Genomic DNA, 19912 nt, shown 5'->3' with positions numbered 1-19912 from the left:
AAAATAATTAAGAAGTTGCTTTTAGAGAGCTCATGTTGCTACAGTAAATTTAAATAAATATTTCCAACTGGACATATTAACGCTAGAGAGTATATAATATTAATAGCGATAGAAAGGTTGCTTATTCATTCATCATCTTCTCAGATGAAGAAACATTAACCATCTCTCTTTATTATACATATATTTTTCATCATTTAGAAAAAAAGAATGTAAGAGATTCCCAACAGTAGCAAAGAGATGTAGGCCTCTGGCTCGTCAAGCACTGTTATTACTGTACACACACACACCAAGCTGCTACTCCACTGTTACGTGATTTTGAGGTTTCTCAGAATGAAAAGGAAAAGAAATAAGCAGAGTGGTAGAAAAATAAACTTTCCTCAAATTTTAGCCAATTCTCCAAATTTGTAAAATAGTAATAAGTAGCAACAAGACTACTCCTTCAGGAAATTCTTTTAATAGCCACTTTATAAATAATTTATTACCTATTAGTCCATTAACAATTTAAAACAAAATAAAGCAAGTCTTATCAAATCCTCCTAGTGATAATAGTATCTTCAAAGAAACAACTAAATGCAATGTGGGATCCTGAATAGAATCCTGGAAAAGAAAAACTTTCCAGTGTCACAATTTCCTTTTTCACTAAAATATACAGTTTAACAGTATTGTAAGAATGTTAATTTCTTGATTTTGATAATGATAATTGCACTTTAAGTCTGTGAGATGTTAACATCAGAGGAAGCTTGGGTGAGTGATATTTGGGAACGCTATTATTTTTTCAACATTTTTGTAATTTTTCCTTAAGTCTCCTCCAATTTGTAACAACTCTCAATTTTTTCCTTGTGTTTCATGACTTTGAAACTTCTGATCCAGTATTCTGTAAAATATCCCTCAGAGTGAGTTGCTGATGTTTTTTCATGATTAGAATCCTTTGGGGCAAGAATACCATAGAAATGATATGTCCTTCTCAGTGCATCGTTATCAAGGGGTTCATGATGTCAACATGTCTTTTCACTAGTGATGCTAATTTTGATCACTTGGCCAAGGTGGTTTCTGCCAGATGTCTCCACTATAAATCTACTATCTTTCCCTCTGTATTAAAAAATATTGTGGGGGAATACTCTGAGACTATTCAAATATCCTACTTTCTCCTCAAACTCTAATTTGAGCATCATCTAGGTAGGTCTTGTTTGCAAAATTTTATTACTGTGGTATTGCCTAATAATGATTTTCTTTTTCCCTCATTATTAACTGGACTGTTCCTGTCAAAAAACAAAACAAAACAAACCTGTCCCCTTTCCCTATTTGTTTCTTTATTCAATTATTCGTATCAGCATGGATTCATGGGTACTTACTTTATCTTATGGGTTAAAATCCAATGTCATTACCTGTTAACCAAATTATTCCAGCTTTGTTCTTTAGGTACTACCTCAAGTTGGCTCCTGTGTGACTTTTCAACAATCCCCAATTTGAGCATTTCCTTATTTTCTGGCACCATAAAATGTTCCAGTCTCATCCTGACTATGTATTTCTAAGAAGATATGCCCCAATCTCGTTTGTATGGCAGGATATTTAGAACTATACTATAGAATGAAAACTATAGATCCCTAATAAGGGATCTTAGAGGTACTGTGGAAAGAGCCATCAGATATGATAAAATTACCTATGGAGAAACATATGGTTTTTTTTTTTTATTTATTTTTATTTCTGGCTGCATTGGGTCTTCGTTGCTGCACGTGTGGGCTTTCTCTAGTTGCGGCGAGCGGGGGCTACTCTTGTTGCAGTGCGCAGGCTTCCCGTTGCGGTGGCTTCTCTTGCTGCAGAGCATAGGCTCTAGGTGCGTGGGCTTCAGCATTTGTGGTGCGCGGGCTCAGTAGTCGTGGCTCGCGGGCTCTAGAGCGCAAGCTCAGTAGTTGTGGCGCACGGGCTTAGCTGCTGCACAGCATGTGGGATCTTCCCGGACCAGGGCTCGAACCCGTGTCCCCTGCATTAGCAGGCGGATTCTTAACCACTGTGCCACCAGAAGCCCCGAGAAACATGTACTGAATAACCTTGTAAAGACTACCGCAAGAGGGCTTCCCTGGTGGCGCAGTGGTTGAGAATCTGCCTGCTAATGCAGGCGACACGAGTTCGAGCCCTGGTCTGTGAAAATCCCACATGCCGCGGAGCAACTGGGCCCGTGAGCCACAACTGCTGAGCCTGCGCGTCTGGAGCCTGTGCCCCGCAACCGGAGGGGCCGCGATAGTGAGAGGCCCACGCACCGCGATGAAGAGTGGCCCCCGCTTGCCGCAACTAGGGAAAGCCCTCGCACGAAACGAAGACCCAACACAGCTAAAAATAAATAAATAAATAAATAAATAAATAAATAAATAAAGTAGCTATTAAAAAAAAAAAAAAAGACTACCCCAAGAATAAAGCCTTATAGTGTTGTCAATAGAAGCTATTGGGTAGTTTTTCAACATGAAGATTAATTTAAAAGGTTTAAAGTCTTCTGTAAAATTCATCTTCTACAAAAGTAATGACTGTATTTCCAATGTTACCCCAAATAAGAAATCAAAACCACCAGGGGGCGCAGATAAAACCTTCACAAGCAGCTCCAAAAAACCGCCTAATTTTATAACAACCTTGTGATTAGACTAGCAGTCTAATATTTATATTCTGCACAGAATACTTTAACAGAACAAAGCAAAGAAAGCTCCCTACTAATACTGAAAGAGAATCAAAAGGCATATTATGAAAAATGGACATTTGTGCTGTGTCTTTTCCTTACAAATGAAAAACTTTCATCCACTTTAAAAGGTCTAGATTCTAGAGGTATATCATTAATTTTCTAATGCAAGAGGCAACACATGCTTTTGGTGTTTCTAGATTAAAATTATTACACACTTAAAAAATTATTAATTATCAAATATACAAGAGCTACACATCAGCACCAATAAAAGAATTATCAAGTTGTAATCAAAACGCTAAAAAGAAATTTTAAACCAACTTTGGGAAATAGCTGATATTCCAAAACCGCATTATTAAATATATAGTTCTACAGGTTCTGACAAACGTATACACCTACGTAAGCAGCACTGCAATCAAGACAAAAGAAGCACATTTCACATCCCAAGATGTTTCCTCGGGTCCTTTCCAGTCAATCACAAACACACCGCACCCCCTCCCCACCACAACCCTAGGTAACCACTGTTCTGCTTTCTGTAACTAAATTCTGTCTAGAATTTCACATAAATGGGATCATAGATACGTACTCTTGTGTCCATCTTCCTTTTCTCATTAAGTTTTTGACATTAATCCAAGTTGTTTCATATGTCAGTAGTTTCTTCCTTTTTATGGCACAGTAGTATATATATATAGTCCATTGTATGGTATACTACAATCAGTTTATGCATTCATCTGTTAACAGACATTCCTATTGTTTCCTGTTTGGGACTATTAGGAATAAAGATTCTAAGAATATTATACTTATACTTAAGTCTTTTTGTAAGCAAATGTTTTCCTGGAATTGCTGGGTCATAGGGTAAGCATACATTTGACTTTCAGAAACTGTTAAAAAGTTTTCCAAAGTGGTGTACCATTTTACACTCCCACTGGCAATACCTGAGAATTCCAGGAGCTCTACCTCCTTGCCAACTCGTGAAATTGTGAGTCTTTCTAAGTTTAGCCACTCTGCTGGGTGGCGGCAGTATGCGATTATAGTTTTAACCTGCATTTCTCTGAGGATTAATTATCTTGAGCATCTTTTTCATGTGATTATTGGCAGCTGATATATCTTCATTTAAGTGACTTCAAATATTTTACCCTTTTAAAAGGTGGGCTGTCTTTAAAAAGTTGTGTGATTCTCTCTTTATACTGATTGGTGCAAGTCCTTTGTCAGGTGTAGGCATTTCAAGTATCTTCTCCCAGCGTATAAGCTGCCTTTAAGGAGCAAAAACCTTCAATTTTGATGAAACCCATTTTTTTCTTTTATGATTCATGTTTTACAAATAAACTAAAAATCCTTGCCTATGCTGGTCGTGAAGATTTTCTCTGATGTTTTCTTCTAGAAGTTCCATAGTTGTGGCTTTTACGTTTAAATTTATGACCCATGTTTTTTGTACATAAGTAAGGGTAAACTTTTATTCCAGCTATTTTGTTCAAAAGACTCCCCCCCTTACAATGGTATCTTTGATGTTTTTGTCAAAAATCAATTAACTGTATAAAGTAACACGTTGTACACCTTAAATTTACATAATGTTACATGTCAAATATCCAATTAAAAAAATTTTTTTAAATCAATCAATGGACTGCCCTGGTGGTGCAGTGGTTAAGAATCCGCCTGCCAATGCAGGGGACACGGGTTCGAGCCCTGGTCTGGGAAGATCCCACAAGCTGTGGAGCAACTAAGCCCGTGCGCCACAGCTACTGAGCCTGCGCTCTAGAGCCCGTGTGCCACAGCTACTGAAGCCCGCGCGCCTAGGGTCCGTGCTCCGCAACAAGAGAAGCCACCGCAGTGAGAAGCCTGTGCACTGCAACGAAGAGTAGCCCCCGCTCGCGACAACGAAGGCCCAACGCAGCCAAAAATAAATAATTAAATTTAAAAAAAAATTTTTTTTTTTAAAAGTATACCTGGGCTTCCCTGGTGGCGCAGTGGTTGAGAATCTGCCTGCCAATGCAGGCGACAAGGGTTCGAGCCCTGGTCTGGGAAGATCCCACATGCCGCGGAGCAACTGGGCCCGTGAGCCACAACTACTGAGCCTGCGCGTCTGGAGCCTGTGCTCCGCAACAAGAGAGGCCGCGATAGCGAGAGGCCCGCGCACTGCGATGAAGAGTGGCCCCCACCTGCCGCAATTAGAGAAAGCCCTCGCACAGAAACGAAGACCCAACACAGCCATAAATAAATAAACAAATAAAATAAAAAATTAAAAAAAAATATTAAAAAAAAAAAGTATACCTGAATAAAAGACTTGTTATTTAAAAAAAAATCAATCGAATACACACACATGGGTTTATACCCTCTACTCTGTTCCACTGATTTATTTATCTTATGCCAATACCACAGTTTTATGTTTTAGTCTTTAAACCAGGGAACACTGTCCTCACACTTTGTTGTTCTTTTTCAAAATTTTGCCAGCTCTTCTAAGACCTGGGTTTTCCCATATAGAATTAACAATTATTTGGTAATTTTTATTAAAACCCTGCTGAAAATGATTGGGATTGTCTTGAATCTACAGATCAATCTGAGTAGAACTGATACCTTAACAGTATCAAAGTCTTCCAATCTATGAATATGGTACCTCCCTCCATTTACTTAGGTCTTTTTAAGTTTCTCTCAGTGATGTTTCATAGTTCGGTGTATAGATCTTACATATATTTGGTTAAATTTACACTTGAATATCCCAATGTTTTTATTCTATTATAAATGGTATTTTTGTCAATTTCACTTTTTTTCAATTGTTCACCGCTGCTATAGAGAGATTCCACTGCTTTTTGTATATTGCCCTTGTATCCTACAATCTTGCTAATAAGTTCACTTCTTATTTCTAGGAACAGGATTTACTACATACACAACCATGTCATCTGAGAATAAAGACAACTTTACTCCTTCCTTTCCAATCTGAATGTATTACATTTCCTCTACTGGACTTAACGTACTGGCTAGAACTTCTAGTACAATTTTGACTACAATTGGTCAGAGTGAAAAACTACTTTTTTCCCCATGGAAAGCATTCAGTCTTTCATCATTAAATAAGTATGATGTTAGCTATAGGTTTTTGGTAGGTGCCCTTTATCAGGTTGATATAGTTCCCTTCTATTCCTAATTTGCCAGAACTATTTATCATGAATGGCTACTGAACTCTGTCAAACAAATACTTTGCTACAACTATTGAGATGTTTTTTCTCTTTTATTACGTCAATATAGTGAATTACATTAATTGATATTTCCAGATAAAATCATACTCCTGGGATAAACTCCACTTGACCATGCTTTATTGTCCTTTTTACATATTGCTGGATTTGACTTACAAATATTTAAGGATTTTTACACATATGTTCATGGTGAATACTGGTCTACAGTTTTCTGTGTCTTTGGTATTGCTATCAGTATAACACTAGCTTCTATTTTTTGAAGGATTCTTTATGTTTTTCCATTAAATGTCTGCTAGAATTTACCAGTAAAGCCATCTGGGCCCTGGAGTTTTCTTTGTGAGAAAGAATTCAATTTCATTAATAGATATAATGCTATTAAGATTTCCTATTTCCTTTTGAGTCAGTTTTAGGAACAGGCATACCTTGAAGATATCGCAGGTTTGGTTCTAGACCACTGCAAGATAGCAAGTCACATGAATTTTTTGGTTTCCCAATGTGTATAAAAGTTATGTTTACACTATACTGTAGTCTATTACGTATGCAACAGCATTGTCTAAAAAAAAAATGTACATACCTTAATTTAAAGGTAAATTAAATTATGCTAAATTTAATAAATTATGCTAAAAATGCTAACTATCATCTGAGCCTTCAGCAAGTCGTAACAGAAACATCAAAGATCACTGATCACAGATCACCATAACAAATATGATAACAATAGTGAAAAAGTTTGAAATATCGCGAGAATTACCAAAATGTGACAAACAGCCGCAAAGTGAGCAAGTGCTGCTGGAACAATGGTATCAATACACTTGCTTTATACAGGGTTGCCACAAACCTCCAGTTTGTTTAAAAATTTTAAAAAAGCCAAAAGACAAAAAACAGTATCTGTGAAGCACGATAAAATGAAGTACAATGAAAAGAGGTCTGCCTGTATTCGTTTTTTCAAGGAATTTGTCTTGTTTCATCCAACGTGTAGAACTTATTTGGAATAAAACTGTTTATAAAATTCCCTAGTTATTCTTTTAACATCTGTAGGATCTGTAAGTGATTTCAGTTGTTTCGTTACTAATATTGTTAACTGTGTTTTCTTTCTTTCTTCTAGAATGCTCCTTCAAAATGTGAATGCTATGTACCACTAACTTCCTCCTACCTTATGTAAAAGATAAAGTCAAAAATGATTCACCACCTCAAAACTCACAAAGGCAAATGAATATTGTCCAAAGATGTCACAAAAGAAGCTACACACTTAATCCTAAAAATACATTCTTAGAATTGTCTTCAAAGCTCACTGTGTTTCAGAAGAAAATCTGTAATAGAAAAGCCTTGCAATGTGAAAAGTTGGAAGAAAGCTTGGAGATGAAAAACTCCAGATGAGGATAAAGACCCAGAGAGTTAAGTAAGTTGCTCAGTCTGTAAAGCTTGATGGCAAAAGCTGGGTGATGGGATTTCTTGAAATACTTTCCGATCTAATTTCTTTCCTTGTTAGTTACATCAGAAGAGTCAACATAGAAGGTTAGGCTAAGTGATACTAAACACTGTTGTTCCTCAACCTGCACTCTTGGGCCAAGTATGGAGAAAAGGGAGAAAATATAAGAATATTTCCACTTCAGGTAGATAAAAATCAAACAACATATTTTTAAGATGTTCTCCTACTGGTTTTCCTGCTGAAGGTGTTTGTGTTGCTGTTGTTCTTCTCCTTTTGGTTTATTTACATTGTGGTTCAAATGAGAATATGCAATAAGCATATATTTATAAGATCATAAAAACACATCTTCAAGTTTTCTCACTAAGTTATTAATAACCCTGGCTTGAAAGTCACACTCTTTTTTTCTTTTAACCTAAGTATACTGCATAGGTCAGTAACACATCTTAATCAAAAGATGTGGCTCTCAAAGAGTTCCACTGTTTTTGTACGTCAAATCCAACCCTAACCCATTATATCACATTCTCCAAGCTTTTCTTTTATCTTTTCCTATGATATGCTGCAGTTAAACATATTAGTTGACTTTTCTTTAGCTTTGTATCAGTCCCCACCACCAACTCCCCCCCAGATATGGTATTTTCACAAAAGCATGCATATTCAAGAGTCTTCTTTTACTTTCAGCACCGTTTAGTCAAAAGACTTATTTATGGCTTCTCGAGAGCTCAATCTGGTTTATCGCCAAGAATGTAATACTGCATCCCCAGTCTCTGCTTTTTTTTCTTACTGCCTTGCCTTTTACCTTAACATTACGAAATTCTAGCATACAATTTATATAATGACTTTTACTTTCTTCTTGATGACATTTTCCACAGACAATTCTGGCTTCTTGCTCTAATTTGAAGCACCTGCTTTCCAGGTCCCTGGCATAGTTGTTATACCGGGATCTTCAATGGTGTCTTAAGAGATTTCGTTTCTTGGATCTTGTTTCATTTTTTTTCTCTAACTTCTCCTTCATTTTTCTGGGTACATATTCAAGAACGTATGAAAGGTAAATTTCCCAAGTCGTTATATTTCTGGAAATGTCTTTAATTTGGCCTCTCACCTGAGTAATCATTTGGTTGCTATCAAATTCTAGATTTAGGAACTCAGAACGAACTTTGAATTAACCGCCCTATTGCTTTCTAATATCTATTGCTGCTGCTAAGAAATCCAATGCCAGTGGACTCTTATTCTTTTTGAGGCCAACCTTTTCCCTGTCTAGCAGCTTTTAGGGTTTTCTTTTTGCTCTTGGACTTTTAAAACTACAAAAGAGGTTGACACCAAATGGAGATCTTTTTTCATCTAAACTTCCCGAGTATCAGAATGCTCTTTCAATCAGAAGATACGATTTTTTAGGTGAAGAAAATTTTCTCCTACTATTTCACTGATTATTTTTGCTTTTATTTCATGTAATATAACTTTTGAGATGTCTTTTAGACAGATGCTATTACACTCTGTATTTGTTCTCCAAGTTCCTCTTTTCTTGCATATTTTTCCATCTCTTTTGCTCTAACATTCTGAGGGAGATCCAAGAATTTATACTTTTGCTAAATGGCTAGCTAGGCTTTCTTAAACCAGCTGAAGTAACTGTCTTCTACATACCAGCTACAAAATTACTCAATTTTGTGGTAGACTATGAAATTACTACATGCCATGGATTTCACTGCTGAAACTACAAATTTGTTAAGTGCTACCATGATGCCAAAATTTGACAGTATGGATAAAGAAAACAGAGCTAGCACTTCACTTTTCTTAAGACTACTCATCTAAAAACCTGAAATATTTAGAATATAGTAAATAATCCAGGCATTGTTTTTTAAAAAGGTACTGTGATGGCAAAACAAGGTAGCAACTTCAAGCCTAGGCGTTCAAGTTTGTGCACTATACTTCATTACTCAGCAATAAAGCTTTACTGAAAGAAAACAGAATGTAAGTAATTCTCAGTGGACTAGGTGAAATAAATTAGAGTTCAGGATCACTAACTGCTAAGTAAATGATAAATCATGGCTGGTAGATTAAAAAGCATGAATTATTTGATACATTTATGAAGATTTAAATCTAAAGTAACAAGTGTACAAGTCAATTTCAAAGTCAGTGACATAAAGTTTTTATGGATATTAAAAAGTTTCCTCCAAAGATTTCTGAGATGATAAATAAAGATTTGGGAGTAAACCAGAAATTACTCTTTAGAACACACATCACTGAAAAATTAAAGTGAACTGGAGGGCGGGAGGCGCTGGCGGGACGTGGGCCTGCAAAACCATGAGCAAAGCGGGTTCTGGCCCTCGACGGTGGGCGCGGGTGTCCCGCCTGCTCTCCTTCAGCGCGACCCATCAGCTCCACAGGAGGCAATTATGAAGCCCCTTGATCATAAGAATCTGGATCTGGATGTGCCGTATTTTGCAGATGTCGTAAGACGACAGAAAATGTAGCTGTTTATATCTGGGAAGACCTTCAGAAATTTCTTCCTGCGGGAGTTCTTCATAAAGTAAAAGTATATGAAACTGACAATAATATTGTAGTCTATAAAAGAGAAGAACTCTTGGAGGTTAGTACTATAGAATGATTTAATTTCTTTCCATATTTGAAGAAGATCTTTACCCCCTTGGACATTTAAGAAGTCATCACATACTTGTTACATCTCTGAATTGTGTTCTGGAGCACCTGATTTACTGGAATCACTGTAAGACCTGTTTTAAACTCAAATCTATCTTAAAACCAAATTGTAATGTATTCTGAGTATCATTTAAAGAGTGTTTCACCTATAGATTAAAATCATTTCAGCAACAACAAAAAAAATTAAAGTGAGTTAAGCTAGTACATATAAGAAAGGAAACAAAAGAATGCAGAAATGAAGGAGGAAATCAAATTAACTTTAGATTAACCTTTTCTGTGAAAAAGTCTTCTGTTTTCAAAACAAAGAAAAACCCTAGTCTAAGCAAAGCATATGAACATGTAAACCTTGCTGAGACAACTGATTGTGAGCAGGAATTAACAGCACAAATTGAAGTCAATATCTCAATATCTCTCTGTTTTCAAGTCACTTGTAAGTATTTAAACCAGAAACAAAACTGACTGAATATGAGATTGTTTACTCAAAATGAGAGCCGTGTCCTAATGGCTAAAGGTGTCTTCAAGGTTTCTACAGACAGTTCATTATGCAAAGCGAAACGTTCCTTCAGAGGCTGCCAAGCTCCTCTTGGGTCACCTTCTAACGAAAGAAAATTGAGAAAGCTCTTCAGATAAAAGACTGTTTTAGTCTTTCATCTACATTCAATCTACAAAATAGGCCCTCTGTTCACCAATTTTATCAAACTTATTCAGAATTATACTGGTTTCATCAACAGTAAAAACATATTAGTTGAATCTGACTTTCCACTCACACTTCGTCCCGTGCTCCAATCTAGCCCTCTGCTGAACTATCTAACCTAGTATCTTGCACTCAGCCACTTTTCCAAATTATCATGCCAAGTTACAACCACAGTCTCAACTTTGAGCGAATCACCCCAACAGAGTATACATTTCCTACTCCAGACAGGTCAGCCAACAGACAGAAACAAAGTCACAATGGCCTAGAATAATTTAACTCAACAAAAAGCAAACACTCAATTAAGAGACGAAAAAAAAAAATCAGAGAATACCTAACTATGTCTTAGACAAGTCCAGTTTTGCCTAAAATCGTTCACGTAGACAAACATAACATTAATCTTGTAAGAGTTACTATAAGAGAGGCGGTACAGTATTGTGATTAAAAATATAACTCTAGAGCATGACTGCTTGAGATCAAATCATGGCTTTGTTACTCTACCTGCTGCTGTGTGATCTTAGGCCAGTTATTGATGCCTGTTTTCTCATCTATACAATGGGGAAAGTAACAATACCTCTTTCGTGAGGCTGCTGTGAGGATTAAGAAGGTAAATAAATGTATGTGAAATGCTTAGAACAGTGCCTGGCATGTGCTAATGCCATGTAAGTACTTGTTATTATTTATGAAAACAAATGGGGTGATTGGTAACTACTGGGTTTTTCTAAAGATACAGCCTTTAAAATTATCCAACTAGCTGTCTCTACAGTCCAGCTCTGAGCTCTCACTAGCTTATTCAGTCAACAGATACTTACTGAGTATCTGCTCTGTGCCAGGCGTCGCACTTCCACTTCCACTGTCAATACCTCAATTCTTTTACGGGTGAAAATGAGCTCAACCGCCTCTTATTATTAAGGCTTGCTGTGCTGCATGCCATACTTAACTATAATTAAATAATTACTTCTCCTTGATATTACTCTTAGTTATTTCCCGCCTCCTTTTTCCACTCATGAAAAAAAAAAAAAAAAACTTTATAAAGGAAACTTTCAAACATATACAAAGGTTGAGAGACTCATAATGAATCCCACATATCTATTACCCAGTTTCAACCACTGACACATTAGAAATCTTACTTATACACCCACTTCAATTATTTTAGAGCGAATCCCAGACGTACCATGTCCTTGTAACTGTTCAGTATTTATCATCTATCTCTAAGGTATTCTTTTAAACCACAATATTATTACAACTAAAACATTAATTATTAATAATTAATTCCTTGATATTAAATAATCAGTGCTCAAATTTTCCCAAATAGCACAAATGATTTTACAGGTTTTTTCACTCCATCAGATTTAGCAATTAGGCAATGTGCCAATAAAATGAAGGTGACCATGGGAATTCCCTGGCGGTCCAGTGGTGAGGACTCTGTGTTCTCACTGCCGAGGGCCCAGGTTCAATCCCTGGTTGGGGAACTAAGATCCCACAAGCCACACGGTGTGGCCAAAAAATAAATAAATAAATACAATGAAGGTGACCTTAATAATAACAGTTTCAGCAAAGTAGTAGGAGATGAAAGCCAGATTTGAGCAGGCAGAAATAAGGAAATGGAGATCACTGTATATGCTCAGGCAAAGCTCAAATATGAGAAAGGAGAAGAACTGGGAGGTACACGCAGGATCAGGACCAAAGGGGAGTTGATTATGTTTGTAAACTGAAGAAAAATGAAGAAGCTGAGACACAGGTAAAAACAAAGAGAAACTAAAAACGTAAGGTCCTAGAGATGAGAGGGGATGAGATCAAAAGCATAAGTGCCAAGGCTGACCTTGAATAAGAGAGGTATAACCTAAACTCTGATATTGAAAGGAAGGAGTTATTAAGCATGAGTACGAAAATGGGGAAATTTGTGTGTGGCAGGCAGGGGGTGATGGGGTGGGGAGGTAATGAGGCTAACACTTAAAAATGTTCTCGGTTTTCTTCAGCATTAGGAGACGAAAATCACTGATTAAAAGTAGGGCACTGGAAAGAATTATGCAAGGGGGTTAGATAAAATATTGAAGATCTGGATGGAATTTAAGGAAACTGAAAGGGACAAATGACCAGACAGGGGAAAGAATTAATCAGTATTCAAATCTTATGTAGACTTCAAAAAACAATTTCAAACAGCACCCCTTCCATGAAGCTTTTCTTAATTTTCTTAACCAAAGGTAATTTTCCCTCCTGGAACCTTTGCTTTTATTGCTCATAATGGTTTGTTCCCACTGTAAAAATTAATGCATTTCTTCTTTTTCCCCAGTAGCTAGACTGTAAGCATTCTGTGGGTACTTATCTGTGTGTCACAGGGTTAAAAACAGTACTTTACAGCATACAATTTAGAATCTTACTACCTTTTTAAAAAATAGCATAATTTAAATACTAAAAGAACAAAAGAGACAGTAACTACTAAAGAGGTGAGAGGACTACTGAAGGCCTCACAGAGAACACAGACCTGAGCTAGGTCTGGAAGGGAAGAGAAGGCACAACTGGAACAGGGAAAGTGTAAAAAGTAAAGTGCCTCAAGGATTGGTTTTAACATTTTAAACACGGTAACAGCTGTTTACAAATAACACTAAGCTCTCCCATTAATAAAGAAGTTTTGCAAATGAGCAAAAAAAGACTTACTACACTGTGTGGGTGGGGAAAAAAGTGGTGGTTTTAATGTGAATAAGTTCAAATTCATCCAAATCATGTATAAAATATATTATATTCTAGTGAACCAATTAGAAAATAGAGGAAAACTACATTTTTACTGGATGACAGAAGAATTCAGACAGATTCATATCTAGTTGAACAATCACTGACAAGTACAGATCTTTAGTGACAAGCCTCAAGTTTCATCAAAGCACAGATGAAGTCATAAGAAAGAAGACTTACTAAGTTCTGAAGATAAAACTGAAAGAGATAGCTTTTAACAGTGTATGAAACCTATTTCAAATACTTACTATTTAAAAAAACTTGGCTTTCACCATCCTGGATGTACCGACGGGAACATCCATCTCGCCTTTTGCCCTGGGACATTTTTCTCTGCAATCAGGTAAATGACCCTCAGTCCCAGATTTTAAAGGAGTGCAGAAGGTAACAACCTGGGACGTCTTGCCCCCTTAGGACCTCTGTTCCCTGACCAAGAAACAAAAACTAACCTCCTAGTACCTCATACTTACTTTTCAGAGCTGTACTCCCAACAGCCTACCCCAACTCTATTTGCAGCCTGAATCCTAGCTAATTACAGGCTTCTACACCTCCTTCTTGCCCACTAGCAACGGGAGGAAAACACCACAGGCTCAAGCTGAACAGTAAGTGGCAAGGCACAATTCTGAGCAGAACTCTTTCAATTCTAAAGAAACTATACAACTGACATGTCAATTATGGCACAGACAAGAATTATAGATCTAGATAACACTCGGAGCACTAGTCTGTAAGTACTCTATCTTGACCACATTTCAGAGGTCAAACAAAAACAGCCATAGACAATGTGAGCAAATGGGCATGGCTGTGTTCCAATAAAACTTTATTAAAAAAACTGTTGGTAGGCAGTAGTTTACCAACCTCTGGTCTAGAGAGTCATAATTAGATCTGGTTTTGGTCAATTCTAACAATACACTGGATACAACATTTTATCTTCATGTTTAAAACAGAAATACACACCTACATATGATCAAAATTATATAAGAAATTCATAAAGGAAAGCCTGGGAGGAAACAGTAAAATAAAATGTAAATAGTAGTAGGGATGGCCAAACTATGGGTCATTGGTCATAGAGTATCACCATAAAAAAAAAGTTTAAAAAATTGTAGAAATTACAAAATGGAAAATAAAATGGATTAATAAACAAGTAATTTAAGCTTATGGTAACTGCTCTAAAGAAAATAAACAGGGTACTGCCCATGTTAGAGAGAATCTGAAGAGAGCAGAGAAAGAGAAAACATCTCCAAAGAGGGGACATTTTATAGGGGACATTTATGCTGAGATCTGAAAGACGATGAAGTCGCTCAAGAAAAGAGCTGATGGAAGAGCATTTATCCAGAGCTCATAAGCAAGCAAAGGTGTTGATGAGAATGAAAGAAACTGACAAGTGTTCTGGGAAAAGAAAGGAGACTAATGAAACAATGAGCAATGGGGAAATGGTTTTAATAAGACAAAAAAAAGAAGAGACATCTCATTGCAAAGTAAGATGTCTCCCAACAAGGCAGGACCAGCTTCATCAAACAGGGATGGCAGAAAGGGCAAGGAAGGTTCAGAAGAGTTTGGGAATTCTGGGACTTCAGGATGGTATCTAAATTTACCAGTGTCCCCATTCCAATTCTCATGATCTCCCTCTTCCCCAATCATTGTACTTCCACACAAGAGACCTTTTGATTTTTATTTAAGCTCCCTGGTCCTCTGATCCTTGAATCAAGAATTTCTAAGATTGTCATTTTCTTTCTTTATGTTCTCCAGTATAGTCAGAAATAGCCAGCCCACCCACACCTCTTATACTCCTCATCCTCCCCAGAAATGTCTTGTACGATATAGCCCCTTAGTCTATCAGTTTTGCCTTCAATAAGCACTTTATTTTACATAACCACAAGTTAAGTAAGTTAACTGTTTACTTGCAGCTTTGTTAATCTGAAAAACTTCAGTTGGGTTAAGCCACTCAGATTTGAGGGTCGATTTGTAATTACAACATAGTGCAGACACTAATAATAAAGAGGTCTATAAAAAAATCTTTCCCTATGCTGGTAACTCAGAAAGACTCTTAGTCAAATTCACTGCCATTTAAAATGGTTAAGGGCTAACTTTGCTATATAAATTTATAGAGGCGTTAGATTTACATACATACATGTATAGAATGTGAAAATAAAAGAAGTTCTTGATAAGAATATTTGACTTACAGTGTGAGCACATTTCCAAAGGATAACTTGCCTCATTTCCCTGGAGGAAAAAAATAATAATAATTAGTCACAAAATTGGCACAAATGTCTTTAAAAGATTAAACTTAAATATTCTGAGTCACAAAACAATGGGAAATAAGCCATAAACGAATGTGTCTAGATCTATAAATTTTTTTGATAAAAAAATTATACAGTATGATAGAAAGAGCTCTTGCATCAAACAGGCCTGAGTTGTGGCCCTGTCACTTAAGACTTATGCAAAGATTTGATTAAAATTTATTTTAAATATTTTTAACACCCTAAACATACTGTATATCAAATTTTAACACACTACACACTGTCAGTGCTCTAACTTGTCTTGCTGGATGAACTCATTTTTGGGTAGAGCTCAGAATAAAGCTTCTCCTGCCATTTCTATTTAATTGAAGAGTTTACTGAGACTGCAAAGCTGTTAAGAAAACAAAAATCCTTTTACACCTGCATTGAAACAGAATTTTCTGTACGCTATGCAACAAAAATAAGAAAAATATTAATAGGAAGGTAGGTCCAATGGAAGACAGCCAGCCACTTGAACTCCAAATTTTTCTTTTCATGAGAAGTCTTACCTCATGGATAAACTCCAATATAATTCACCTGAACTCCTAATTTACAAGAAGTTTATTTAAGGAAAAAAGTGCTCTAGAAAAACTACAGACCTGACCCAATGCCTACATTTAAAATTCTTGATGACTGGGTCCAGGGAGGTCAAGTAAGCTGGTGAAAGATCACACCATTTGATTAGCAATGGAACCAGAAGTAGTTCTAAATCTAAAACTGTAAAAATTCCAAGTATAACAGACTCACACGAAGTAAAAATCATGAAGAAAATCTTTTTAAAAGTCTACAGAATTTAAAGTAATACAAATTGAATTTTTAAAGTTCAGCAATAAATTGAGTATACCATGCATCCTATATCCCATCTATCTAATCTTGACCCTGTCTAGCAGCAAGTGTACAATGGGATTAACATTTAAATATTGATATTTGAATATACCTATGTATCCTAAGAAGTTATTGAGCGCAGCCTGAAATAAGAAGTACCATTTTAGTGTGGCTGGCTAGCTTTTAAACTCTTAGAAGTATCTCTTATTCTGAGTAAACTTAAGGTCTGAGAAAAGTTTATCAGTAAATTAGCATCTTTAATTCTTATCTTGCTGACAATAATTAGTCTTTTCCTTGAAAATTATAGCAGATAATTTAACTGGTTAATCTAGTTTTAGGTCACTTTAAATATCAAATATATATTAAAATAGAGACAGGAGTAGCAAACATTAATAAAAATGACATTATTAATTAGCAGAGATGGAGTTCTACTTATTTTGCACCTTACTTAATTGACCTTAAGAATCTTACCATGATTCCTATCTTTTACTGTCTCACATATTCTTTCATGTCTAAATTTTTTAAATACCCTTTAAAAAATATTATTCCAGTCTACCTTACAATTAAGTATGTTTCTTATGAGGCTCTCAAAAAAGTATAATGATCCCTAAATTGTCACTGTGAGGTTTGTTTGTTTGTTTTTTAATAATGTTGTAATTGTTTCATAAGTGAGGGCAAAAGGGTTATGTGGTACTTTTAGGGAGGACTTTGAAACCAGGTCCTTCTTTCTTCAGCCCACTGACCTTTACAGTGTTATCAGTTCTTTATAAATGATACCATCCATCCTCTACCTGTATCACTCCCTGCTAGCTAACATCCACAAGACCCAAGAACCAATCTGGCTAGGGCTTTAGGGCTTTTCCGTCAACAATGAATACCTCATCTCTCTCCTAAACTTATTTCAACCTTAACCTGTCTAATTTTATACCCAGAAAAGATATCTTTCAAATATTAAGGTAAAATGTTTTTCCCAGATAACCAAAAACCAAAAAAATTAGGCTGTAATACACATGCACTATAAGAATGTCAGAAGAAAATTCTTCAGGCAGAAGAAAAATGATACTAGATGGAAATCTGGATCTAGACCAAGGGATGAAGATTACCAGAAATGGTAAATATGTAGATAAATATAAAAGACATTTTCCTCATTTTAAAATATCTTTAAAATATAATCGACTATTTAACACAAACATAACAAACTGTAGGGTATATAATGTGTAGAAGTAAAAGGTTTGACAAAAACAGCACAAATGTAAGACAGAAATATTGATATATTTGTCAAGATCTTACAATGTGAGGGAAACATTACAACATTATTTGAAAGTGGAGCATGATGTTGAAGATGCATATTGTAAACCCTAGAGCAGTCCATACTAATAAAAAAATAAAAATGAATCATAAAAATAATCCAAAGAAAGGCAGATAAATAGGAGGCAAGGATCAAAAATCCAATGAGAAAAAAAATACAAAGTAACTAGCAAGATGGTAGATTTAAATCCAAGCATTTTGAGAATTATATTAATTACGTTCAATGTAAATGGCCTAATAACTCCAATTCAAAGAAGATACAACTATATACTATCTACACGAAGTCTACTTTACAGATAGGCTGAAAGAGCTCCTTAGAAAGTCTCAAGTGACGAGAGCTATAAAGATTTCTTTAGTTATATTAATGAGGTGACTATGGGAAAGGACTAAAGGTAGGGGTTGGTGGCCAGGAGAACCAATCATGTGATTAGAGGTTGGACCTTCCAGTCCCACCTTCCAATCTCTAGGGAAGAGAGATAGGCTGGGGGTTAAACCATTGGCCAATGATTTAAGCTGGGCTGGAGATTGAGCTCAATCACCACTGGTAAGTGATTTAATCAATCATGCCTATCTAATGAAGCCTCCAGAAAAACCAAAAGGATGGGTTGGAGAGCTTCTCAGTTGGGGGGCATGTGGAGATGCAGGGAGACTGGAGCACCTGGAGAGGGCATGGAAGCTCCACACCCCTTCCCATGTACCTTGCCCTAGACATCTCTTCCATCTGGCTGTTCCTGAGTTACATCCTTTTATAATATGTCAGTGATCTAGGAAGTAAAATGTTTCTCTGAGTTCTGAGTGGCACTAGCAAATTACTCAAACTCAAGGTGGGGGTTGTTGGAACCTCCAATCTATAACCGGTTGGTCAGAACTTCAGGTAACAACCTGGACTTGCAATTCGCATCTAAAGGACGGGGGGAGGGGGCAGTCTTGTAGGACTGAGCCCTTAACCCGCGGAAGCTAATGCTATCTCTAGATAGTGTCAGAATTGAGTTGAATTGTAGGACACCCAGCTGCTATCTGAGAAGTCTGTGGATGTGTAGGGAAAAATACATTGTAACTGGGTCCCAGAACCCTTTCATATATAGTTATCCCTCAGTATCTACAGGGGATGGGTTCCAGGACCCTGGCAGATACCCAAATCCATGGATTCACTTGGATCATGTAGTATCAATACTACAGTATTTATTGAAAAAAATCCCTGTATTAGTGGACTCACACAGTTCAAACATCTGTTGCTCAAGGGCCAACTGTATATACTTAATAACAAGGCTTCAAAATTAAATGTGTCAAATACAGAGAACTGAAAGTTAAATAGACAGTCATATTTTGAGATTTTAACATTTCTCTCACAGTAAATAACAAAAAATAAGTAGACCAAAGGAAAAAATAAGTTGTGGAAGATCAGAACAACACACTATCAACCAAGATGTCCTAAAACAACAAAATATTCTTTTCTACTGCACAAGAACATTCACAAAGACAGACATTATTCTGAGCCTCAAAAAAAGTCTCAATAAACTTTAAAGGTTTGAAATCATACAGAATATATTTTTTCATTACAATGGAATTAAGCAAGAGAGGTATTTAGAAACATCCAAATATCTGAAAATGAACAACGCAATTCTAAATAACCCATGAGTCACAGAAGAAATGATGAGAGAAATCAGAAAATATTTTGAACAGAGTAAAAACTGAAGCTATCAGAATTTAAAGGATGCAGGTTAAGCAGTCTTTTGAGGAAAACGCTATTACAAGGGAAGTCCAAAACACAATGATCTGTTCCCACCTTAAAAAGCTAGAAAAAGAATAAATTAAACCCAAGGCAAGGGGAGAAAGAGAAAAAAAGCAGAAATTAATGAACTAGAAAATGGACAAACAGAAAGAAAAATCAGTAAAACCAAAACTCATTTTTTGGAAAAGGTCAATAACTAACACCCCAGGCAAATCACTAGAGACTCTACAGACATTAAAAGAAAAATAAATGGATATTTTTAAAAAGTATGAAAATAAATTTTATAACTTAGATGAAATGGACAAGTTTCTTGAAAAATAAAATCTACCAAAACTGACTCAAGAAAAAAATAAAGTTGAACAGCTCTACTGATATTAAAATAAACTGAATTTGAGTTAAAAAAAAAAAACACACAAAACCTTCTT

At 36.1% G+C, this 19912-nt stretch overlaps 1 protein-coding gene across 1 annotated transcript in view; it reads right to left on the bottom strand.

Annotated features, from left to right (window-relative positions):
- Window positions 1-19912, bottom strand: part of PPP3R1 (protein phosphatase 3 regulatory subunit B, alpha) — a 57149-nt gene that overhangs the window by 12569 nt on the left and 24668 nt on the right. The window contains exon 2 of the mRNA XM_082356433.1: window positions 15527-15566. Coding sequence (XP_082212559.1) covers window positions 15527-15566 — 40 coding nt within the window. The remainder of the gene's footprint in view (window positions 1-15526; window positions 15567-19912) is intronic.

Source organism: Balaenoptera borealis, assembly GCF_965194805.1.
Source record: "Balaenoptera borealis genome assembly, chromosome: 15".
NCBI lineage: Eukaryota > Metazoa > Chordata > Mammalia > Artiodactyla > Balaenopteridae > Balaenoptera > Balaenoptera borealis.
The sequence above is the reverse complement of the archived record's forward strand: the minus strand, read 5'-3'. Positions and strand labels throughout refer to the sequence as shown.